The following is a 25,289-nucleotide window of genomic DNA, read 5'->3' as shown; positions in this document are numbered from 1 at the left end:
AGAAGGACATATGAAAGGATAGATGGAAGGATAGATGGACATATGACAGGATAGATGGAAGGATAGAAGGACATATGAAAGGATAGATGGAAGGATAGATGGACATATGAAAGGATAGATGGAAGGATAGAAGGACATATGAAAGGATAGATGGAAGGATAGATGGACATATGAACGGATAGATGGACATATGACAGGATAGATGGAAGGACAGAAGGAAGGATAGAAGGACATATGAAAGGATAGATGGAAGGATAGATGGAAGGATAGATGGAAGGATAGATGGAAGGATAGATGGAAGGATAGATGGACATATGAAAGGATAGATGGAAGGATAGATGGACATATGACAGGATAGATGGAAGGATAGATGGACATATGAAAGGATAGATGGAAGGATAGATGGACATATGAAAGGATAGATGGAAGGATAGAAGGACATATGAAAGGATAGATGGAAGGATAGATGGACAGATGGAAGGATAGATGGACATATGACAGGATAGATGGAAGGACAGAAGGAAGGATAGAAGGACATATGAAAGGATAGATGGAAGGATAGAAGGACATATGAAAGGATAGATGGAAGGATAGAAGGACATATGAAAGGATAGATGGACGGATAGATGGACATATGAAAGGATAGAAGGAGGGATAGATGGACATATGAAAGGATAGATGGACGGATAGAAGGAAGGATAGAAGGAAGGACATATGAAAGGATAGATGGACGGATAGAAGGAAGGATAGAAGGATACATGAAAGGATAGAAGGAAGGACATATGAAAGGATAGATGGACGGATAGAAGGATAGAAAGATAGATGGAAGGATAGAAGGATACATGAAATGATAGAAGGAAAGATACATGGAAGGATAGAAGGATACATGAAAGGATAGATGGAAGGATAGAAAGTGAGATGGAAGGATAGATGGACATATGAAAGGACATAAGGATAGATGGATATATGAAAGGATAGATGGAAGGATAGAAGGATACATGAAAGGATATATGAAAGGATAGAAGGATACATGAAAGGATAGAAGGATACATGAAAGGATAGACGGGCCGACAGTCGACCCTGAAGCACAGACGTCCCCCGAGCGGTGGGGAGGCGCCGTGTTCTGCTCAGCGAGCGGTGGGAGCAAACATCTCGTCCTGTCTGGTCCACTCGCACATTGCGAGCCAGATCAGCAGAGCAGCTGCGGCGCACAGAAACGTGACCCAGCACCGCGTTTGTCGTGTTGTGCTCGGGTCGGTAACGGCTGCGAAGAGTGGAAAAGTCCCAGCTGTGACTTCTTCCAACTCAAGGTTCGTCTGGCAGGGAAATCAACCTTTTTTTCCCCCCACACAGTTTTCCAGCCCAATAGTTTGCTTTATGTACTTGGCTTTAAAATTGGATTTGTTAGACCCAGAGCTTCAAAAAACGAAAACCAATCTTAAGTCTTTCACTCCGATCCGGAACACTGCGAGAAGGAGTCCAATCAGGAAACAATCCATCACCATGACGATATCACGCGGTGATCATCTCACAGACAGAGACACATGTAGGATTACACGGGAGCGGGAGGGAAACCAACGACACAGATGATGTCTGTTGGTAAGTGGATTACGGTGGATATGGAGTGAGACACACTTCCTGTGTATTGATCCCGACGCACAATGCGGCACCTACTGCGTCTCCCCAACATTTATAATCCAGCAAAATGGCGTCTAAGCTGCCGGAAGCTTCTCGGGCTTTTAAACTCTCAATCTTTGTACTTGGAAAGTGTGTGTGTGTGTGTGTGTGTGAGTTTTGGATATTCCTGCTTGGTGTTTGTGTGCGTTTGCTTCCCAGCTGGGGCTCCTTGTCAGAAGCCTCGGGAGGCCCTGAATAGACGGGAATGTTGGATTAGCTGCGTGTTTACCCGACACCGACAGAAAGGCGGGACTTTCGGAATTAATTCAAGAAGGGAGAAGCATTGCAGGGAGTTTAAATAGTCTCCGCAATGGGATTAGCGAGTAGACAAACAGTCTGTGATCATTTGATTGATTACAAATGTGTTTGTTAATGCGAACCACTGCGGCACAATATGAAGTGGAGTTTGAGGGGAAAGACTATTAAACACGAGTCCAACAATTTTGGCTCAGTTTTGGTCTCCTCCTCCTCCCGAGCCACCAGCTCAAAAAGACAGCAGAGAATTAGGCTTTGGGGGGTTTCCAACAGGTGGCTTACGGCCTGTATTTACCCCCCGGGGGGGGGGGGGGGGGGGGGGGGGTGGCACCTCTCTGGATGACCCCCCCATCCACAGAAATCCCCTCAGAACATTACACAAGGCACAAGCTTTGTATTGTGTTCAGCTGCAAACACGCCGCTATCCATCTGTGGCGCACACACACACACACACACACACACACACACACACACACACGCACACGCACACACACGCACACCTTTGACATGTCACTCCCACTCCTCTACATTTCCAGAAAATACACATGAGCACCTGAACAAAAGAAGTCAACAAACAAAAAAGCAACCTGCATCCAAACGTTGCACAGAAACACACTATCAAACAATGTGTGCACACAGCATACATGAAGGCCAAATAAACACACACACACACACGCACACACTACCTCATCAGCATGTGAAGAGCTGCGAGGCGTCTGCTGTCTGTGTGTGTGTTTGTGCGCGGCCCCCTATTCCCCCGGTGGAGATGAAATGTAATGGAGCCGATTCAATAAGAGCGCGCGGCCTCCTCGGGAAAAACGGGCGAGAATCAAATCACGGCGAATCCCTCGGAGCCTTCCCCCGGCATACGCCGCCGCCGCCGCGCAGCTTGGAGTGAAACAAAAGAATGGCGGCTGATTCCCTTCAGTTCAGGGCCGATGAAGGTCTACGGAGTGAATTCAGCTGATTCATTTACAGGGTGTTTAGGAACAACGTTACCGGTTTACTCAGTGACCCTGTGAAAAGATGTATATTTTTAGGCTGTTATTGTGGGAAAAAAACACTAATATTTAGTTTGGCGGGTGGAGGAGGGACAAAGAAAGGCCGCCAGCGTCACAGCAGGAAGCTTATGCAATTTGGTTTGAAGCCAAAACAGAAACACTTGAAGAAAAAAAATGGAAAAAAAGGAGAATGTTCCCAACGTGATACAACACCTACGCAACAAAGCGGCTCAGAAACACAACTTCAAACACACAACGGCTCCTGTGAAAACATGTACAACCATCAATTCCCCGTCTCGTCCTGTAGGCTCAAACATGTACACAAACCGCGCGTCACAGACGGGAACCGACGAGCAAAGCGTCCTCCCGGCTGCTCGGGGGTCCTCGGGGGTCCTCGGGGGTCACAGGACAAGGAAACGCCCCCAAAGGCTCCAGAAGCTCCTCGCGGCCTCTTCGCTTGTTTTGGTTTTTAAACCTCTGCGGTGTAATTGAATTCTCTGACAGCGTTGTGTTTGAAGGAAAAACCAAAGACGCAATTAAAAATGAAATCGACTGGATATTTATGCAGCTGCGTGGTCGTTTTTTTTCTTGTTCTCCCGTTTCCTCTCGTCCCGCCGAGTTAAAGAAAGGCGATTGTGCGTTGCACAGCCCCGGGACTCTGGTTTTCTCATTGAGGCGCTGCAGGAACGCTCCGGCCAGGAAGTGGCGGAGGAATCTGCAGCGATTGGACGAGCCTACAGTGACCCTGGTGTCGACCTTTAACCGATCGGTCGGGCTCCTTTGTGTTGTGTTTAAGTTCCACCACGTAGAACTATTCTGTTGTATTATTCTCTCTGTCGCCGTGTTATTCTCTGAGAAGCAAAGAGTCTAAAAGACAAATATAGAGACCTTGTGATGTGAACGCCATTGAAGTCTGAACCCGAATCCCTAAAAAGATACACAAGCTTATAACTGTGCTATTTTAAGAGGAATAACCTTATTCCACATTCTAAAAACAAGGCGCCATGGAGTAAAAATGAGTAAACGAATCCTGCTGAGTGCAATGTGGGTCCAGAGGATCGTGTCATATAATAATAATATGTAATATGTTATATGATGGAGCTCGTGGCTTCGACCGCTTCACTCGGAGTCATGATCTCGTGGTAATTACCCAGAAGGGCTCAAAGAACAGAACCGGGCCGACTCGAAGGGATTGTTTTAACCAATCAGGGCGGCTCGTCCTTTCAAAAGAAAAGCCTGTGCGAAGGAGCAAAGGGACATTTTCCTTCACTCGGCCTTTCTATGGACGTGTTATTGCTTCGATCAAATCTCCTCGGTGCTTAAGCTCCGATATCAGTCCGGGCTGCCATTCCAATCCTGTAATAACAAACACCCCCCGACCCCCCCCCCCCCCCCCCCCCCGGGTGGCACGGCCGGGTCCAACTCACTTCCTGTCCAGTGGGGAGCTGACAGGAAACGCGCTTCCTGCCTCTCTCGGGAGGTTTGTTTTCCTTACGATCGGCGATCTACTAGAACATAATACCTTAAAGGAGCCCCCCCCCCCCCCCCCCCCCCCCGCCAAAAGAGCCAGGGCTTCAAGTGTGGGGCGCCGGGGTCGGCTGGGAGGGGCACGTACAGTGTGAGGATATTAATACAAAGGCTGCGTCCAAAATCACATGCACACATTATTAAAGTCCAACAAAAGGAGACCTGCTGCTGCCTTTAATTGAAAGGACCAATATGAGCTCAGCTTAATCTCTCAGGTCTAAAAGAATGAAACGCAATAAAGAGTTTAGGCTCCGAAGCCCCGGCACAGAGAACTTCTCAAGTTACGGTTATCGCTTTAAGAGAATCAATGGGGGACTTTATTCTCGACGGATTTGATCATTTCAGCTGTAAATGTGAACAAGCTGTAAAGAGGAAACGGCCAAAGTTACAATAATGAAAAAACTAGTTGGCGAATCCTCACATTTGACGTTGGAACTGGTAAATACTTTAAATCCTCTTGCTGAATAACTTCAATTATTAAACTATTGTAAAAAGCCGTCTATGGAAATGATTTCGGAGTTAATCCGGCGCTTGTGTGGGCTTCGGGGGGCTTCGGGGGGCTTTCTCACAAAACTTCAAAAAGGGGGCATTAAGCAAAGTCTCACGTTGGGGCACAGAGGAGGAAATAAAAAGTGCTTGTGTGGAAAATGAGTGAAACTATTAACTTTAATATAACAATGATTAGAGTCTAAATCACCCGTGAATTCCCCCACCTAATTAAATCAGACTGCGTGTCTGTCGCGCATCTGCATAACGCCACCCGGGCCCCGTCGGCATGCCCCCCCAGGTGTTACTCTTCATGCTCGGCCCTCCTCGCCTACCTGTCTGCGGACGGGGGCCGCTCGCCGCGGGCCTTGCCCACTTGTGTGTAGGGGGAGTCGGAGCGCTGGTGCGGGTGGAGCGGCTGCGGGTGGGGGTAGTCGTCCCGGGGGCTCTGGGGCCGGCTGTGCCCGCTGTCCACGGAGCTGTTGAGCGGGTTGACCCCCGCGTACGGGTGCTCCTCCTCCTCGGAGCCCCGCTCCGGCGTCCGGACGTCCAGGATCTCGGCGTAGTCGCGCTCCCGGGCCTGACGCTCCCGCAGCTCTCTGGTCTTGGCCTGGATCCTGATGGTGAAGATTGTGATACAGATGTTGATACTGGGGGGGGGGGGCGGCGGCTCCTGTGTCTGGCTGATGTATTGTCAATGTGGCTATGAAGCATTATATTGGGTCTAATGGGCATTTTAATGCACACCGCCCTGCCAAATACGCCCATTCATCTTTACGGCTAAAGAAACTAAGCTGCGTTGGTAGCAAATTAAACTGCCATTGAGCAAACACCTCCGTCCATTTTGATGGATTTGAACAGACGGGATGCGTCTGTCAACTACGTCACTGACGGTTATATTGCATTAATCTAAATAGTGAGATAAAGCCTGATATCTAGTGGTGTCACCTCACTGGTTCCCAGCGCCCGATGAGCTCGATGAGGGATCGTTTATCGTGCCGTTTTAACTCTCCATTACAGGCGAAGGACAGAATATGTGGAGCCTATTATTTATGCCCCCCCCACATAAATACCATAAACAATGCATAATAGTGCGTCGCCCCCCACAACGCACAGGAAGCACTCTGTATTCACAGAGAGCTGCTAATGCACAGCTACCACGTCTCACACACACCTCTGACATCTGTGCCTCACGCACACACACTATCTCCCTTTAGGCCATTATCTGTTGAGTAACTGGCAGAACCATTTGCTGAGGGGGGGAGGAGTGGGAGGAGGGGGGAGGGGGGGGGCAACCTATCACGCAGCCCCGTAATTACAGCCTCGCCAATTATCAGAGCTTTACAACTACCAATTAGCACAGCGCTGTCTTTTCTCCGGGCAAGTCTTTACCGGCAGAGGGAAAGAAGAGGACGGCCCCTGTGACGAGGTTGGGCGGGGGGGGGGGGGGAGACAAAAAACTCAACGGGCTAAAAATGGTAATCGCCTCCTCGGCCAAATGCGCACGCTGCGCGTAATGAAACAATAACTAACGAGGGGAGTCGGCATTGAAGGAACGAGGCTGCGACTGAAACACATTTTTTTTTTTTTCCTTTCTTCCAACAACTTTCCCGTGTCGCTGCCGCACGCCGCCTCGGCTCTACTTGTCGGCTCAGCACTTATCGAACAGCGCGGGAGGAAGCGGGCCCCCCCCCCCCGGGGATCTATCTTTAAAACGGACCAACAACAGAGACCTCCACCAGAGAGAAGCAGCAGGAGCTACTGATTGTACCCACAAGTGGAGTGGCTGATAAGATAAGGCCACACACACACACACACACACACACACCTACACACACACACCTACACACACACACACACACACGGCGGCTTTCTGAGAGAGGACGGATGCAGCCTTGAACCAGTTGTGGTGTGTGAGAAAGGACGCAGTCTCCATCCTAGTAGGGGCCGCAGCATTGAAGAAGGCTGACTGCATGTGGGGGAGGGGGGGGGGGTCAACACAGGTCGGGGACGTGTATGTTTATGCCGAAGGGCCAATCCATCAGCCCGTTGGGTTTCATTCTCAACAGCTATCACAACTTCCCAGCGCCGCGAGCAACGTCTACAAATGTTTCGACCGAGAGTTCGAAGCTCAAACGACACTTCCTGCTGCCCCCCCCCTCGTTAAAGCCCCCCGCGTCATCCAAACGCGGCCGATCCTCATCCATTAGGAGTGCGGGAACCAGCTGGATGAATCACAGCCGATGGAACACAAAGAGCAGAGGGGGGTGTTGAAGTGAATAACCGCTGGGACCCCCCCCATGTTCAACAGGGAGAAGACATTGGACATTATTCAGAAGCTATGGAAGGGGGAGCGGGGGGGGGTTGTGTTATGAAGGATGCTTTTAGAGTGTGTTCTCACAGATTAAATCCCAGCCTCCATCTAACTCGCAGAGCAACGTTGCTAAAAAGTGCAATTGTACAAACACAATTACGCCGATTAAAATGGGGCCAGGAAGGAAAACCACAAATTGGTCTAATCGTTGGCCTTTCGCTCCCAAAATATTTACGCAGGGAACACCCTGCTTTCTTTCCAACGGCCAACCTCGACGGGAGGGAAAAAACTCTCAGCGTGACAGATTGGAGGGCGTGGGGGGGGGCCGGGGGCCCTGAGAATGAACAAGAAAGGAGAGCGTGGCAGAGGCAGCAGATAAAGGGGTATAGAAATGGCAGGACGGGACATTATGGGGAAGAAATGTGTTTGACCAGTGACCTTTCTACCACATCAAGCCAGAACAATGGTCCATTATGTGGCCGTGTAACCGCCGCGCAATAAACCTTCCTCTTAGCGGCGGCGCTGACGCGACTGATGGGCCGCGCTGAAAGGCAGGAAGTACATGAAAGTAGAAGGTCCAGCGGCGGGAAGATGGCTGCTGAAAGCCCTCTTGGAATTACAACGCTGGACGTCTGGAAGTGTTTTATGGCGAGTAGCGTCGGCGCGAGACCGCAGGGGGGCCCGGGTCTGCTATCACACACACACACACACACACACACACACACACACACACACACGTCTCGTTTATTGCATGTAACTAAAGGTTACGTTGCATCCACAGGAAGAAGACGTGATCGCGTAATTAGAACATTTTGGTAGTTTAGTTTTAGCCGGTATTTGGATTTCGACTACATGTTTAAAATCAACCCCCGCCAGCCCGTTTTCTTTGGCTCTAAATGGCTGCTGTGTTGGCCAATCAAATAGAAGCTACCACACATGCTCAGTAGCACTGGAGCAAAAATCAGTTTCCATCAATGCCCACGTCTTGGTCTCCATGACCGATGGTGTGAATCCATATTTGTGCATGTTTACCTGCTGCTCATGTGACCACCCCCCGACCCCCCCGCAAACACCAGTCCCATCTAGTTTTGTTGTCCTGGCTCGGAGTCGGGGGCCCGATGGGACCAGAGACTTAAACCTGCGAGGGAATCCATCCCTGAGTCGATCACAGCTGGATTAAGCCTCTGGCAGCGGAGCGATCGATGGGCGGGGGGAGGTGGGGGGGGGGGGGGGCGCGGTGGAACGCGGCTAACTGGATCATTGTTTCACGCAGAAGCAGCAACGGTCTTCTGCATTCTCAGTGGGATACAAGCACCGCCCCCCCCTCCCAATCAATCAATCAATATCAGTGCATCTCAGCCGGTGGTTAAATACAAACGAGAGGAGCGCTTGTGCTTTTCAGGTGCTTGGGGAAGGCGAAGGGGGGAAGGGGGGGGGGGGAGGTTTAGCTCCTCCTTCGTCGGGCTGATTTCTGTCCCTCTTACACCCGTTCGCCTCATTTATCCCGTGAAACGCAAACCGACAAAACAACTAAACCCATCGCGCACTTCTCTGCCTCGGGCCTGAAAGACGAACAAACAGGAAACAGGGTCCCGAGTTCATTTCCCCCCCCATTTGTACCTGTGGTGAGAAGCAGCGCTGGAGGTTACGAACACCGTTAAGCGGCCCTGGGTGGGTTTCAGTGTGCGAACATTCCATAACAAATGGGAATAACAGAGAGGCCACGGATGGGATTAACGCACAGACGAATCCGGGGCAACAACCAAGTCATCAGAGGTGGCATTTGCCACGTTGACCCGGTGCCAATTAAAACTAAGGGCTTGCTGTTATCATATCATCGGACTATCTGCGCCGCGGGCGCAAAAGAGGGAATTACAAAAGCAAATTTGAATAAGGAGCGAGCGAGGGGACCGGCGCCTCCTGCCCCCCCCCCCCCGCAGCGGGGGAATTAATTAGCTGGCGGGCCGGTAATGGCCTTGGCATTTAGAGAGCCTGGCCCGGTGCCGCGTGACATTTGGTCCGGCGAGGAGAGGGGGGGAGCCACCCCACGTCTTTGGGCGGTTTGGGTTTTTCGAGCGGCCTGAACCAATCACGGCACTCCGCCCTTATCGTCACGCCGCTTCTTCATTTATCAAACCGTTAATGCGAGATGGCGCTCAGACCACCTCGGGCGCCGTTTGCATCCAGAATGTCGCCACTGCAGTCTTTTTATCGCTTGACACATTCGTTCGGTTTAGTCTGTAAAATTCCATCGATCGGATCATCTGCTCCTCACTTTGCTGAGCACATGAGATGATTGAGAAGGTTTGGTGACCACTGCTCCTTCTGAGGCGGCTCTGGAACACGTGAGCCTGGAGGTGCTCATCGGAGCAGGCACGCGGGGGAGACGACCCAGAAGCTCTCATCGGGTGTTCCTCACCAGACCTCAATTACTTAGAGTCCACGGACCGTACCTCTCCTGCTCCATCCTCATCTTCATCGTCTCCTCATCGGAGACCTGCGTCTCCTCCGTCCTCCACTTGCTGGAGCCCTTTCGGTCCATCTTTTCTCCGGGCCGCTCGTCCTTGCGGTGCTTCCCGAACCTGGAGAGCAAAAAAAAAAAAGGGTTGAATTACGTAATAATTCCCTTTCTGCCGTCACATGATCGACTTCCTCCAGAGGGCGAGGAAACAAGAGCAGCGAGAAGATGGAAAGTCGGGGTCTCAAGGAAACGTACTGACGATTTAAAACATGGCCGATGGCGTGCAGGTGCGCTGATTAAACACGTTACATCGGATTGACAACGTGGTCTCACGAGTTCAAGCCAGCCTCCGTTGGGAGGGGGGGGTCGAGGAGGCCCGGCGCTGTGATTGCATTGACGGGGGGGGGGGCGGAGATATCTCTGCTTGATTGACTGTGTAAAGCTGCAGCCCGAGAAAAGACCACAATGAACCTCCGGGATTATTCACCGGCAAATTGGTCTGCAGAGAATATCTACTACTTCCACAGAAGCTGTGGGGAGGGAAACCGGGGGGGCGGGGGGGGTAATGAAGGTAATGAAAGAGGAAAGAGGACGGTGAACAGCAGAGGAAAAGATGAACACGCCCGAGAGGAACTCAATGAATGAAACAAGAGCTGAACTACAGCGGGGAGCACAAAGGCAACAGACAGGTGTGTGTGTGTGTGTGTGTGTGTGTGTGTGTGTGTGTGTGTGTGTGTGTGTGTGTGTGTGTGTGTGTGTGTGAGGGAGAGAAAGAGCCTGAAGAGTCAAACTAAAATGAAAAACGGAAAGTAGAGGGAAAAAAAAAGAAACGTGTAAACAGACAGGTGGAACATGAGCGCGTTTAGGAATTAAAGAGAAGAAAGAAACGTGTCAATTGTCCAGATGTGAGGGGAGAAAAGACGCGGCGGGACGCGCGAATCTGCACGGAAAGCAACACAGACGGGAGACGAAAAACCAGGCGAAGCAAAGTGAATTGAAGACAGACGCACAAAGAGAATAAACCCGCTGGAATAAAGGCGAGAAGATGCAACGTCATTAAAGGGAACAGTGTGAAAACAACAAAGAAAAGGGCTTAGTGGAGAGGAACGTATGTAAGAGACATGAATTCTAATCAGTTCATCATCGTGTCCGCGTGGGACAGGGTGGGGGGGGTCTGGTCACGCCTTCCATGCATCAATCACTCCGACCCGAAGGCGTCCGCTCACGAGCTTTCCAAGAGACAAACCCGGGAGCGAGGAGGCGGAGACCACGGCCCATTACCTGATTAATCCCGCCGCTCGGAGTGACGGCTCGCCGCTAATGCTCCCAGCCGGAGTGATCGATCACGGCGAGGGACGGTTGACGCGTCCTCTCTCCACGCCACTAACTTTCATTAACAGCCTCTTACAAGAGACACGCACACGCACGACAACGCGCAGACGCTGAGATTTACGGCGGGACGGGAAGGCTTTGAAGGGAGCGAGCATCAACCATGAGACGGCGGCATTTAATAATCTTATATGCCAGGCACAGTTAGGCCCGCCTCCTCTCGTGAGACTCGACGCCGTCGATAAAGAGGCTTTGATGGGTGGGGGGGGGGGGGGGGGGGGGGTTGTGCGGTGTGGATAGACAACTTTAAAATGTCACGGATTCAGCTAATTCTATTCAGCGTACCGCTAAACAAGTGTGCAGGTGTCGTGGGCAGTTGTGGCTTCTGGACGTGCGGCGCCGCCGAAATGTCACTGGCCGGTCGGTAAGTCGGGGGGGGCAATTCAGCATGAAGTCCAGAATTAATGTCACTGAAATATTAGTAGAGCACGAAGGCATCGAGGAGAATGTCGAGTGTGCCAGTGATGTTTCAGAAATGTTGGTCCTGCCTCAATTCCCAAAAGGACAGACGCGGCATTTACGTTCTTACATCTTTCCATGACACGTCAGTGGATGAAAAACAAACGACGAACATCAGCCACAGTTGTACTTTGAGATTCTTTTCCATAATGTTCTTCTTCCTGAACTCGTCCCAGCGCGTTTTCGGGCCGGCTCACCCACCACACACCACAACCGCTGCGAAAATTAGCACAGCCCTCCAAATTCTGGGCAAAGGCGGTCGGTCTCTAAGCCGGTGCCAAGCGAGCAGACTGAGGGGGGGGGGGGGGGGGGGGTGGATACGGAGCTGGCAGGGTGCTTCGCTGGCAGCGGTTGAGGGTAATGAGGCTTTGATTGGGACCGAGTGTGAGGCCTTCGAGACATGAGAGGGTCAGTCAGTGGCAGCTCTGTTGACACACACACACACACACACACACACACACACACACACACACACACACACACAGGATTTCTACAGGCTTCCACTCCACCCCCCATCCTACACTCAGACATTGTACACAAGTGCAATAACCTGACACTATTGCACCACTGTTCTGAAAAGCCACTTGGGGAGGAGGAGGAGGGGGGGGGGGGGGGGGGGGGGTGTCGCGTTGATAATACCAGCGACCCTTTTGTTTCTCGGTGAGTAAAACCTGCACATTGGGTTCAACAGCTTTCTTCTTTCAGTGCTCAACGGCTCAGCTGTGGCTCCCACATATCACCTGTCAATCAAACCAAGTGGCCGTTTCAAAGACGCCCCGCCCCCCTTCCCCTCCCCTCCCCTTTAATATCCAACTAATCAGAACGGATGAATCCACACGGAAACTACTGCCGTTAGTCGGGTGTGTGATATGAACCGGGCCTTCAAATGGGTGAACACACCAGGCGTCATCAGAGCTTCAATGGAGCAGATCCCAAGTGGACAATATTGGGCCGATCACAGCGCCACAGCGCTGATGTTCCGACAATGGACGCCAAACGCCATCGTCTGGGGAGGAGGGAAGAGGAGCTGCAGGACCGAAGATCACCGCGACGAGGAACCCAAATCACGATCGTCAACATCAGTCCATCGGCGAGTGTTTGAGAGGAGCTTCTAAGTGCTCAGGACGGCCCTGATGGGAAACGCTCTCGCCGGCTTTGGACAGAGAGGAACTCTGCTGATGAAGACGTGAGACGGCGCTGAAAGACCAACATAGAGCTCGCGGACCGTGACAATAGTTTATTGTGTTAAAAGCCTTTTCCAGTGGAGAATAAAACCAACGCTCTGATGGGACAGTAAACGAGTTTAATCCACATGCGTTTTGACGGGACTCCTCCGGCTCACTTACTGGATCTCTCTCTCCCTTACGAGGCATCACTCACCATCAGCCTCCAAGCTCCCTCTTTTCTCCGAGGAGCTCATTACCTTCCTCTCAGAGAAGAGTCACCGTTTCCCTTCCCCTGTCACCGCCGCTTTGGCTAATATGACACACGGATTTATTACTGGCCGGCCCCAGAAGCCTCCCCACCAATCAGGAGGAGGCAGGACAGACCCAGACGCCAACGAGGAGGCTGCAGAACCTACAGACTTTACACTGATGGGATGTGTCCGGGATTATTTGGCAGGTAAAATCTCACAGGCTGCAGACGCCGAATTGATAACGGGGGGGGAAATAAACCAGGAAAGGTCAAGTCGTCTGGAGACTAATTAGCGTTTCCTCCACAGCTGGGCCGCGTCCGGCTCCTCTGGGGCGCTCGGAATAACCCCCCCCCCCAACCTCTCCGGGGACGTCGCAGCCTTCCAAAAGTGTGGTCAAATGTGTTACTTCTCCAAAGAACGTCACGGGTTGTCCACGTCCCCAGGACACAGAACCCCCTCAATAAGGACGTATCAGCTGTTTGCAGTAGATATTGATCAGTGTGTCTCACAGATGCTGTGATATCGAGCGCTCAGCCCCTCCAATGATCTCAGACTCTGAGCTGAGCGGGTAGATGAGAACGCAGTAACACACTAACGCACCGCGTCGCACAACTTTTGTGCAGATTAAACACCTTCTTACCTGAACATGTCCCCGAGGCCTTTCAGCATGCCCTTCTTGGCCTTCCCCTTCTCCTTCTCCTTCCCTCCCTCCACCGTCGTCTTCTTCTTCTCCTTCCCTCCCTTGTCTTTCTTCTTCTCCTCTTTGGTGCGGTTGGTGCCGTTGACCAGGGGCTTCTCGGCGGCGGCGGCGGCGGACAGCGGCGTCTGGTCGGCCACCGTGGACACAGAGTCCCTCCCCGAGCGGGAGCTCTCCTCAGTGTCCTCCTCCACTGGAGACGGGGGACGGACATGGCAGGAGGGGACGCAGAGAGTTAGAGCTGTGACGTGCGATCAATAAGTGCAATGAAAGGAAGTCTCATGAACGTGATGTGATCACCGGAGTGCAAATAGGCCCTTTTAACAAATGACACGGACAGTAATCAAAGACACGAGATACTAAAGATGAGATTCAGATTAATGCGGATAGAATCACACTCGGAAAATTGTCTCTTTTTAGTATGAAAGATTAAAAACAATTGCGATTGATATTTAATTTTAAGAGAATAAAGGAAGAAGAAGGCGGCCTTCCCTTTTAAGTTGGTTGTGATCTCATTTGTTGATCAAACTATGAAATAATTACAACACATCACCTGGAAAGAATTGAAAGCTGTGAAAACGTTTCTATGTTGTGTCATTTGACTCCACCCGTGGAAGCAGCAGTAGAAACGCAGTAAAGGACCGGTGCTAATAGCGTTTCGTGGCATCTGGTGGCTCAACCACCTGAACTGCTCCTTTTAAGAGGAAATAATGGCGGGGGTTTTTTGCGATTCTCCCCGCTCGTCCTCCTCCACCTCAGCGTCCAGTGCGCCGCTACGTCGGGCCTCAGCAGAACGCCAGCGCCACAAGCTGCGATGCAACCAGCCGCCAGATATCAAACGTTAGTCAGGAGTCACTCCCATGCACGGCCAGTGTTAGTGACGGCGTGCCCTGCTCTCCTACTTCAGAACTATGAGGGGGGTGGGGGGGGGGACGTGGGGTGGGGACGGGGTGCGGTCGGTTGGCCGCCGGTGGACGTCTTACGTGTCTCCATGCCCTCGTCGTCCTCCTCCGTCGCCACCGGCCGGTCGTAGGACTTGTCGATGGCCGCTCTGAAGCTCTCGTTGCAGCCCCGCCCCCTGATGATGCGGGGGCGCGGCCTGTGGAAGGGGACGTCCCCGTTGAGGGTCGCCTCGGCGACGGCCGTCTGGAGGCTCTCGAGCGAGCTGGACTTCTTGAGGCCGAGGGACGGGCCCACGTCCTTCGTGGAGGAACCTGGTGGGGAGAAACCGACGTCTGCACTGGTGAGTAAATCAAGCAGACCTCAATGGAGCATCGCGTGTTATCCAATGAGGATCGATCTCAGGTCCCCACATGTTGTTATCAAACTGCTGCCAATCTTTATACAATTTGGAGATGTCAACAAATGGATTTTGAGCATCAGCCGCTCCAACCGCCGCTACCGAGGAGCTTCTCAGCTCAACGAGCGGCGAAGGAGGAACTCGTCTACCTGGACGTGGCGAGACGCCAGAGGACCAATAAGCAACTCTCACAGCAGCACAACATCAAACCAAGAAGGAGGCGGAAAGGTCGCGTGTGGAAAATTCTCTCCTGAAACTCTTGACTGACTTCAAAATCCAAGATGAACGAAACAAAATAAAAAAACATCGGCAAAATAGGCAAAACGTGACGTGTTTAATTAAATTAAGACTATTTGAGGGAACATGGAGGACAGAAAGACGAATGTCACAGACAGAAAGCTCTACTTTAGTAACTTTTATGAAACGCTACAGTGGCCTTTTGAGATAAATAACTATTTGTGAATCGTTTTTATAGATTTGGGTCTTCAGAAGGGACCAACGGCACCACTTTGAGTCACACAGTCACACGTCAATAACGGTTTCTTTAGGTGATTTCAATCAGCATTCTAAGAATAAAGTAGCAGGGCTTTGTGAAACAAAATAAAATGTTCAAATTAGGGTAAAAGATATATTTAAATTTATTCAAACGACCTGCCAGCGTTGTAGAATAATCTCAAAGTCTGGAAGTGAGCTTAAAAAACATTGCCACGCTTCTCGTTTACAGCGAGACTGGCAGGAATATAATGAAATGTAAAATTGAGTAAATGCAGTGAGAGAGAGACGCACACACACTTTATTCTAAGTCACACTTCAGTGGCAGTTTTTTAAAAAGCCACAAAGAAAATGATGGTTTACACCGCGTTGGCGCTCTGACAAATGGCCTTTAGTCACTAACATGACCAGCGCGTTGTCGTTCTAAGTGACTTTCCAAAGACGTGGTGATGAAATATCGCTCCCGTCTCTGGCCCACCTGGTCACACAGGCATTAGAACAACAATAAAACATTTAGCCAAATGGATTATTTCTAATCTGGCAACCAGTCAGCGGGCTTTGAGTAATCTGCGCCTGTGTGTGTTTGGACAGACGGAGACGAGCGAGCAAAAGAAAAACACCATCCCAAAAAGTTAAGCGGCGGCGGGCTTACCGCGACAAACGCGCCGCAGCCGGAACAACAAGGTCACAATGACCATCGACTTCTCCTCCGTATAGAACCTCCCCCCTCGTCATCTGCTGAGCGTCACTAGTCCTCAACAGAGCATTAGTCACTCCAGGAACAACAACAACGTCTGCATTGTCCTCCATCACTGAAGTGTCCTCCTTCAACGCGTGGCGGTGGACTGTGTCAATAAAAGCGTCGGCCAATCACGGCTCAGGAAGACGAGGGGGCCCCGTGTCTCCCGCGGCTGTCTCTGGCCCACGTACCGCGGGCAGTAGATTTTATTTTAACGCCGGCAAAGCGACACCACGAGGCCCCGCAAAGTGAAAATAAACTGGAGAATCCACCAGGCAACAGTCAGACGGATGGAATGTCACACTAACGTACAGCATGATCCCAACGTTTCTGTATTATGCAAATCTGTCCGCGTAACGAGGTCACTTCGGAACTCAAAGCACTCGGCCTCCTCTTTCTAGTATGCTTTTATTTTGAAACATCTGCAGCTGCACCGTCCTGACAGCTAAAATAAAAAGCGCTTTGTTTTTCTCTTACAAAAAGGGGTTCTGCCACCTTTCAAGAGTTCAGTTCGCGGTTAGAACGGATGTGTGATGTCGAAATATAATGTTCATCTTAACTGCTATTGATTTCTTTGTTTTGCTGCCCCCCCCACCCCCCCCCTCCCTGCTGGAGGAGGAGGCGACGCACAGCTTCCTCCTTCCTGCGCTCATCTTGAAAAAAGGAGCACTGGGAGCAGCAGGTTCTGGTCGCACTCATTGAATAAACGGCGTAAACGAACATCACACAGAATGTTTAACGAGAGCCATCAGGTCATTTCCCTCCTTTGCTGGATGAATGAAGGCGTAGAAGTCGCAATGAGCTGAATGTGATGGGATAATAAAACATCATGCTGCATAACGTCGTAAAGCTGCATTACTGTCTGAATGAATCACGTCTACTGGGGGGGGAGGAGGAGAGGCGGAAGAGAAGCGATGGCGATGGAGGGGAGTTCCATTTGGCCTTTCCAGTGTCTTACCTGCGTTGTTCTCGGGTCGAGGGCTGAGGTTAATCTCGTCGGCTACTGTTAAAGGAAGGGGGGGGGGGGGGGGGGCGAGGAAAGAAGGGGGGGGCATACAAACATTTGGGGTTCAGGTTAGTGCAAATGACATTCCACATGCAGCATTCAAGTAGCACTGCAAACATCACAACCCGCTCGGTCTCAATTAGGGTCGGACGCCATGCGAGACGAGGAGGTGGAGGTGGGGAGCTGGAGGGGTGGGGGCGGGGGGACGGGCTCCGAGGAGAGCAATCAGACTTGTTGTGGTATCAACACGCCGCAGAGCGGCAATCTGGCCGGGAAGATTAGATGTGATTACGGAGAGAGTGCGAGCAGAGAGGCCAAAGCAATCAGCCACTGCTTGGGAACCATCTCAAGGTGAATAGACGCGGAGAAGTTCTCGACTTTGGCGACAGTCGCGGCGTCGGAGAGGAGGAGGAGGAGGAGGAGAGGGGGTGGAATACATTTGAATACGAGGGGCATGCAGAGATAAGGACGTGAGGTTACAGCAGATCGGATCATGTAGCGGAGCAGCGTTAAGATTACTCGATAGAAACGTGTGCTTCACTCCTCTCGATGGAGACAACAGCTCATATTCTAAACACAAAGACACCTGCTGAGCACCAACCATGTAGATCTGAAGATTAAAGAGTTGACTTGTCTTCACTATCTACGCCTCCTATATCTAATGCGGATGTGCCTGGTCCATACAGAGTCTGCTCTTGGACCACGCGTCTTATCGTCCTGGAGCGGACTGGAGCTGTACCTAGGTCCATGCTCTTGGACTTGCGCGTCTTGATGATCTCGAGCTGCGAGGCGTCTCCGAACTGCTTGGTGCGTTTCTCCGACATGCTCTGGCGCCCGAAGCCTTCCCTCAGGAAGGTTCCGTCCGGGTCGTTTTCATCTGGATTCACAGAGCTGGATGGAGGGTGAGACTTACGTTATTGTTCTGAAGAGCATCAAAGCAGGGATGGGGAGGACAAGAAGATGAATAGCAGACACAACCTAATTTACAGCATTATCTATAATAAAAAAAGAAAACAACGAGATATGAAAGAAAAAAGGATATAAACATCTGTGTCATGGAGACAGCGTTGAATGAGGAGGTGAAGCACAAAAGGTTCAAAGACCTTCTTCATTCGCTTCAAAGAAAAAAAATATATAGTAAACAAGTGATGGAAGGAAATCTAGGAAAGCGGAAAACAAGTAAAGGAAGAGTCGGAGCGATGAGTGACGGAGGAAAAACAGAACAAAGGAGAACGACTGAAGGGGGGAATAAGCAAGAGGTGAGGAACTGGTGGAAGTAGAAGATCAGAGAATGTGAAACGCACAATGACAGAAAAGGAGAGCTTCAGATAGAAGAACGTAAGCGGGTGTCAGAGAAATAATGAGGCAGCGCGATAAAGCAAGACGGGGAAAGCAACAAGGAGGAAGACGCAGAACAAAGGAGTGCTGTTGGAGAGGAGGCATTGTGGGACGGGTGAGACAGGAGACAATGCATGATAGAGATGGTGGAGAGAGAGAAGACCCACCTGTCGTTGGCAGGGGGCGGCGGCGGCGGCTCTTTGGCCCACGGCGGCGTGGTGTCGGCGACGAAGCCCACGTCGTCGTGGGAGCTGGACGACGACTGGTCGGAGAGGTGTGGCGGGAGGAGCGGCGGCCGGTCGTCCTCGATGATCACCGTGTCGTCCTGCGGCATGTTGACGGTCGGGGACAGCTGGTAGTTTCCTGAAAGGAGATGAGAGCGCGTTTCCTTCATTTCATTTCCAGTGATCTTTTCATTTATTCACAGTCAAGAGTTTCTACTCATTATGAAAGAGGGATTCGTTCTCTCGTGATGATGATGATGAGGTGTTACAACAGGACCCTGCTGATCCACCGTAGAGGTGATTTAACAACCAAAATACACATTTTAACGGACCAGAAAATTGAGGACAACCGACAATGAGGACAACCGCTAAAATTAAAGCGCACTTCAATACACCAAGAGTGAGATGAGAACATTGATTCCTTGTAACTGGACGCACTGGGACACGGTTAGCCTGCCTGCGGTCATTAGCTTAGCATGTAACTGGACGCACTGGGACACTGTTAGCCTGCCTGCGGTCATTAGCTTAGCATGTAACTGGACGCACTGGGACACGGTTAGCCTGCCTGCGGTCATTAGCTTAGCATGTAACTGGACGCACTGGGACACGGTTAGCCTGCCTGCGGTCATTAGCTTAGCATGTAACTGGACGCACTGGGACACGGTTAGCCTGCCTGCGGTCATTAGCCTAGCATGTAACTGGACGCACTGGGACACAGCTAGCTTGCCTGCGGTCATTAGCTCAGCATGTAACTGGACGCACTGGAAGACAGCTAGCCTGCCTGTGGTCATTAGCCTAGCTTAGCATGTAACTGGACGCACTGGGACACAGCTAGCCTGCCTGCGGCCATTAGCTTAGCATGTAACTGGACGCACTGGGACACAGCTAGCCTGCCTGCGGTCATTAGCTTAGCATGTAACTGGACGCACTGGAAGACAGCTAGCCTGCCTGTGGTCATTACCTTAGCTTAGCATGTAACTGGACGCACTGGGACACAGCTAGCCTGCCTGTGCTCATTAGCTTAGCATGTAACATGTGTTTTGGTTGCCAAAAGAGAATTAAGTTACGAGTCACGTTGACACACCCGCCTGTATTTGTGGCGATTATTAATAACATTTCATTCTATTTTGCAGGTCTACCTCACCTTTAAGTGCAGCAGTTGATGATTAACAAACCATAAGGATCTGATAGAAAGGATTACTGTACAATAATGCGCAGTTCTTTCAGCCCCAAAAAGGATAGTTGAGAAACCGTCAAATCTGCACAGCGTGCACAACACAGCGTGCACAACGCCCTGCGCACAACACCGAGTGCACAACATCGGCTGCACGGAGCATGAGACCGTAGGAGCCGTTTAAAGGGCAACGCATTTTTAGGTTTAAAGGCAGCGTGAAAGCGCTCCTGGTTAATCAGCTTACATACCAAGAGGCGTTTGGCAGCAGACACAATGGTGTTGCTGTGTCACAGCACTACGATTAATTCAAGCTGCGCCCCCACAAATAAAAGATAAAAACGTCCCTGTGCCGAGGCAAAAAAAAAAGTCCCCTTTCTCCGCCTCTGAAAAGCCAGGCTTAAAAACTGCTATTGATATGCAGCGCCTGACTTGGTCTTTAATCTGTGTTTTAAAATTGGGAGCGAGTGAGTGGGGGGGGGGGTGGGGGGGTCTTCATAAAGGTCTGTTGTGAGTTGAGCTCTGGGAAAAGTTTGTTTGACTACAGAGCTTTGAGAGACCTCCAGGTCTCACTACCCGGCTCTGAGGGTGGATGACCTGATGTAGATGGAGCTGGAGGGAGGGATGGAGGGGCAGCGGGCGGCGGGGGTGTGTGTGGGGGTGTAAAGGCCGTTTAAAAAGTCATTTGTCGCTGTGTTTTGTTATTTCTATTGACTAATGAGTTACAAAGTGAGTGACCTTTCATTTAAATAACCCATTTGCTGCACTTTTCGCCGCGGTCCACCTCCATTAAAAACAAAAAACAAAAAAATTTAAAATCTTGAATTAAAGATAAACACTAATGATACAGAATTAATTTTTAGGTTATGTCCATTTTATTTAATTAGATTACGTTTTTCAGGATTAATGTGTAGTTGGACAAACTTGCGTCAGATAGAAGTATCCAATAATGAATCTGCATTATTCCGCACAACCTTTACTCCACCAGCCGAACTCCTACAGGTGTGTTACCTCCGTTACCCCGCCACTTCTGTTCTGCGGAGAATACACACACACACACACACACAACCACTTAATCCCATTTCCCTAAGCAGTCCAATGCGTGACACTGAGAATCCCATCAATGTCACAGAGTGATTCACTGCAGTACAATCAACTGGCAGCCACCGAGTAGAAAGCCAATGAATCTGTCAACTCACTAGTCTGGTAAGAGGAGGGGAGGTCGGGGAGGGGTGGGGGGGAGAAAAAAGCCTCTTTGTTTTAGTGCCAGCACCCAAGGGCTGCCATCCGCCAGCAAGGAAAAAACCACACGTCATCCTTAGCTTGGATGAGAGCTATTCTTCAGGATAGGAGGCATTTCATGTGAGATCATGAGATCTTCTGCGTCCAGCAGGGAAGACAGTGGGTGCACAGATGGAGATGACAGGTGAGAAGAACGCTTTCTTTTCATTTGGCTTCAGTCGTTTTTTATCTGGTCTCGGCGCCCATTTGCATAATTAGCGAGGAGGTTATTGCTGCCGGGCCTCGGGAAGCCATTGGCCTGAAGGAAAGAATTAAGCCGCTCTGTTTTCCCCCCCCGGGGAACATTGGGAACGCGGAGAGCCGGGCAGCGATCCAGGAGGGCCAAAGCGCGAGCTGACTCCGAACGGGAGAGATGTTGTCTTCTAAGGAAGCCTAATGCATGATTTATGTTTGGTGGCCCCCTTATCGCGAGAGAAAGGACTTATTCAAAGCAACTATGAAAGACCCCACGGGGCACACACACACACACACACACGCACACACACACACTTATTCCGTATTCACACACATCTGGGAGACGGGATGTGCACACTTTGTGCCCTCGGCCTCTGAGCAGCAGCTGAGAGTCTGCTTTCAATGCACCGCAACACACGAACCGCCCGTGTGTGTGTGTGTGTGTGTGTGTGTGTGTTTGTGTGTGTGTGTGCGCATCAGCGACTAGTTGCACGAGCGTGGGAACTATAAACCAGCGCGTGCGTGCAGTCGTTTCAGGACCGCGGTACAAAGTGGTGGTCACAAGGCACCGGATCTTAAAGGCTGGAATTAGACACAAAGGAGCCTCTGCTCTGATCAGAAATGCGGCGAGCTTCAGTTTTAAATGGCTTTATTCTCAGATATCTGCGTGAAACAAATAGTTTTTAATTTACATTCCTCAAAATAAATTTAAAAAAATTGCCAAGACAACAACTCTGCATCATCCCCAAGAACATGCTGTCAAGAGACTACTTTAGAAAGAACTACTTTTCGCAGTAAAAGAAAGCCGTACACATAATTCATGGCGCAATAAGAATGCAGTAAGAAAGACATTGCTTTAGATTTGGCCTCTGCAATGAATATACTGTGAGAACGAGGAATGAAGCTGCAGGGAGAAGGGATGTGGTTTTGTTTGGGAGTCGCGTAGATGAGGTTTGTGTCGACTCGTTTCAGAGCGAATGAAGCATAAACCCCCCCCCCCACGACCGCTCAAATCTCACACACAACCACAGTCCCATGGCACATACCCACAGGTCAAACCTGTGAAAAGATTGGACCAATGTCTCCAAATGTTACTAGTGGGGGGGGGGGGGTTCTTCATCTTCATTTCCCCCGCTGAGCCAATTTGTAGCAAAGTCCCAAACCCACGTGTTGTGCGGATGAAAGCAGCAGCGGGTGATGGTGTCTGATGAGCTGGAGGGGGGGGGTGAGGGGGGGGTTAATCCGGTCTCTGAACACGGGCTGAGGTCAGTCAAGGTGAGGACTTCTGTGTTTACTTTCACAGAGGCCCCCCCCCCCTCTCTGGTCTCGTATGCTGATCCACAGTCTTATTACGGGGGAGCTTGAGGGCAAAGGGAACAGCAATGCCACTTTGCATTCAATCACATTTCTCTTCCTTCTACTGTACATTTATTTCTTCTAATCCAGAGTCGGGCTGATGAAGCAGGTACGACGTCGACCACTAAACCAGGACTGAGAGATTTCATTGATTCTTTAGGAAAACAAAGTAACTAAATCTTGTTTATTGACTTCCTACAATACCCGCCACAACAGCCGCAAACAGCTTCTCGGTCGTCTTAGCAACAATGACCCCCCCCGTCCCCCCCCCACCCTCGTTACGGGCCGACGGGCCGGCGCTCACCCATTAACACGCAGCCAGTCACTCGTGTTGTGTGCGTTTGAACAAACAAAGCGGTCAGAGGGAAACGGTTCCTTCTCTCCGTGATGTCGCATTCATTAGTGAGGTTGGAGGTACTTGGTGGGAACCAATTAAAACATGAAAAGTTTTCCTCCGACTCTCCCCGAGCGTCATTAATAAACACTTCAGGTACTTGGTGCACCTTTTCTCGACCTGCCTACAAAAGAATTGCAGAAAGCAGACTGAAGCGATTTGTGTCTCTTACGCTTCATTGAGGTGGACAACCAAAGGCATTAAGATTCAAGTCGGGTCCTTTTTGTACTCGTACCTTGAATTTACTGACAAATATTCACCACCTTCGAACACTTAAACATGCAGACCTGCAAAGACGCCCCCTGATCTCTTTCACCCAGCGGCAGGTGGGGTTTGGAAGTGACGGATGAGACGCGTGCAAACTAACACACGCGTGGGAAAAACAAACACCCGTCACAAAAGCATCCGTCACTGGAACAATATGCGCGTGCGACATCCTTCCACCGCCGTCTGTCTCGCTGACACTCTGCGAGAGACATTAAAAGCCACCGGGGTCTCGACAGGAAGTGAGTGGGCTCACGACCCGACGGGTTGAGGCATCAGGAAGACGCACAGTGACAGGGAGGAGATGTAAATGCTGCACTTCCCTAATGTTCACCCGCCTCGATTTCATGAACCTCCGCCACGAGGAAGGCGGGGGTGGGGGGGGTCTTCGGGGGGGGGTCTTCCTACCTATGGTGCGCGGCATCATGCCTTGTCGTGGCATCAGGTTGTCATCGAGGCCCTCCAGGCCGCCGTACAGGGAGTGGGAGATCCGCCGCTCGTGGTCGTCCAGCGAGGAGTTCATGGTCTGCCGACTGCCCCCCAGCGGGCTCCCCAGGGTCTCCTGCACAGGGGGGGGGAGAATATTGAGAGTAATGCACGTTTATATGTATATTGCTCTTTTATGAACCAGAAAATGAAACTGTGAATTGGCTCTTTGGCTGTGCACCGTATGGTTTATTCAGTCTGTGCTCATTAAAAACAGATTTGATTAAACGTTCCGGGGCTCCGTGTGGATGCAGTTAGCAAAGTCTGTCCTCCACTAGAGCAGGTTTAACCACACGGGCCTTACATCATATAGAACACACGCAATGAATGTTAATGCATGAGCCACACATCCCGCCTGCAGCCGCCTCAGCGGACCCGCCCGGAGAACACGAGGCCGGCTTTCCACGCCAGCGGCGTGATAACCATGATGAATGAGCATGGATTTCCAATAGGCTTCAAAAGGCACGGGCCGTTAGAGACCCGCCCCCTCCCGGAGCGAGGTGGGAGGGTGTTAGCTTGCTAGCATCGTGACATTTCCCCCGGGAGCCGCGATGACACTCCTTGTTTGCTGGACAAATGGACCAGTCGCTGCACACGTCACCTGTAGACGCACAGCCCCCCCCCCGTATCAACGGGACCACCGCGTGTGATCATCACAGCGACTTCTCATGCAGACATCCGCCACACACAAGCATGAGGGTCGCCATACGGCGCCGTGACTGTTGGCACGCGGCTGCTCTTCACTTTCCACGAGATAGTTGATGAAGCCCCCCCCCCCCTAACTCCCCCAGAGATGAAATACCCCGGTTATGGACGAAGGGGGATTTGCCATATTGAGGCCGCCTCGTCAAATGCATATTCCGGCTGGTAATTGAGCTCGGAGAAGGTCATGACACCCCCGCCCCCGTGGCGTCGGCTGCGTTTTGACGGCGATGGAGGCGGGAGCAGCGGAGCCGGAGATTTATGCGGCGGCAAACATTTTGAGATGGAATCGAGGTCGGTCGGCCGTCGAGGGGACGGAGGCGTGGAGGAGAAAGTAAACACAGGATTATTTGATTCCATAGTCAAAAAATATGTAAAAAAAGGAGCCACGGCCTTCTTCCCACGGTGACCAGGGACTGTTCAGTGCCATGAGGTATTACGGTCATGTGACTTCCTTGACCAGCCGCGAGCCGCCTCTCTCCCTCAGAGTCTTGCACCTTTTTCGTTAGAAACATCCAGACACCCGGGCGGCCTCGGGCGCCGCCTCCGGCTCCAAGCGGAGATTGACGAGACTCCGCTTTTATTCATCGCCACGGCGGACACACGTGCAGACACACACGGACGGGGGGGGGGGGGAACAAACTCACACGTGCATAAG

General features: G+C 51.1%; 1 protein-coding gene across 12 annotated transcripts in view; it reads right to left on the bottom strand.

The window, feature by feature from the left end:
- pard3ab (par-3 family cell polarity regulator alpha, b) overlaps nucleotides 1–25,289 on the bottom strand; it is a 116,326-nt gene that overhangs the window by 28,624 nt on the left and 62,413 nt on the right. For 4 of the 12 annotated variants that reach the window (XM_078099688.1, XM_078099691.1, XM_078099699.1 and 1 more), the window contains 8 exons: nucleotides 23,852–24,005; nucleotides 18,726–18,921; nucleotides 17,960–18,111; nucleotides 17,173–17,217; nucleotides 14,667–14,897; nucleotides 13,627–13,876; nucleotides 9,714–9,842; nucleotides 5,282–5,563 (listed from right to left, as the gene is read on the bottom strand). In XM_078099688.1, coding sequence (XP_077955814.1) covers nucleotides 5,282–5,563; nucleotides 9,714–9,842; nucleotides 13,627–13,876; nucleotides 14,667–14,897; nucleotides 17,173–17,217; nucleotides 17,960–18,111; nucleotides 18,726–18,921; nucleotides 23,852–24,005 — 1,439 coding nt within the window. Of the gene's footprint in view, nucleotides 1–5,281; nucleotides 5,564–9,713; nucleotides 9,843–13,626; nucleotides 13,877–14,666; nucleotides 14,919–17,172; nucleotides 17,218–17,959; nucleotides 18,112–18,725; nucleotides 18,922–23,851; nucleotides 24,006–25,289 lie in introns of all 12 variants that reach the window. The other 8 variants (XM_078099687.1, XM_078099689.1, XM_078099694.1 and 5 more) reach the window with 5 other exon arrangements.

The sequence above is a fragment of the Gasterosteus aculeatus genome, chromosome 3, assembly GCF_964276395.1.
Source record: "Gasterosteus aculeatus chromosome 3, fGasAcu3.hap1.1, whole genome shotgun sequence".
In the NCBI taxonomy this organism is placed as follows: domain Eukaryota; kingdom Metazoa; phylum Chordata; class Actinopteri; order Perciformes; family Gasterosteidae; genus Gasterosteus; species Gasterosteus aculeatus.
This window is presented reverse-complemented; position numbering and strand designations above follow the sequence as displayed.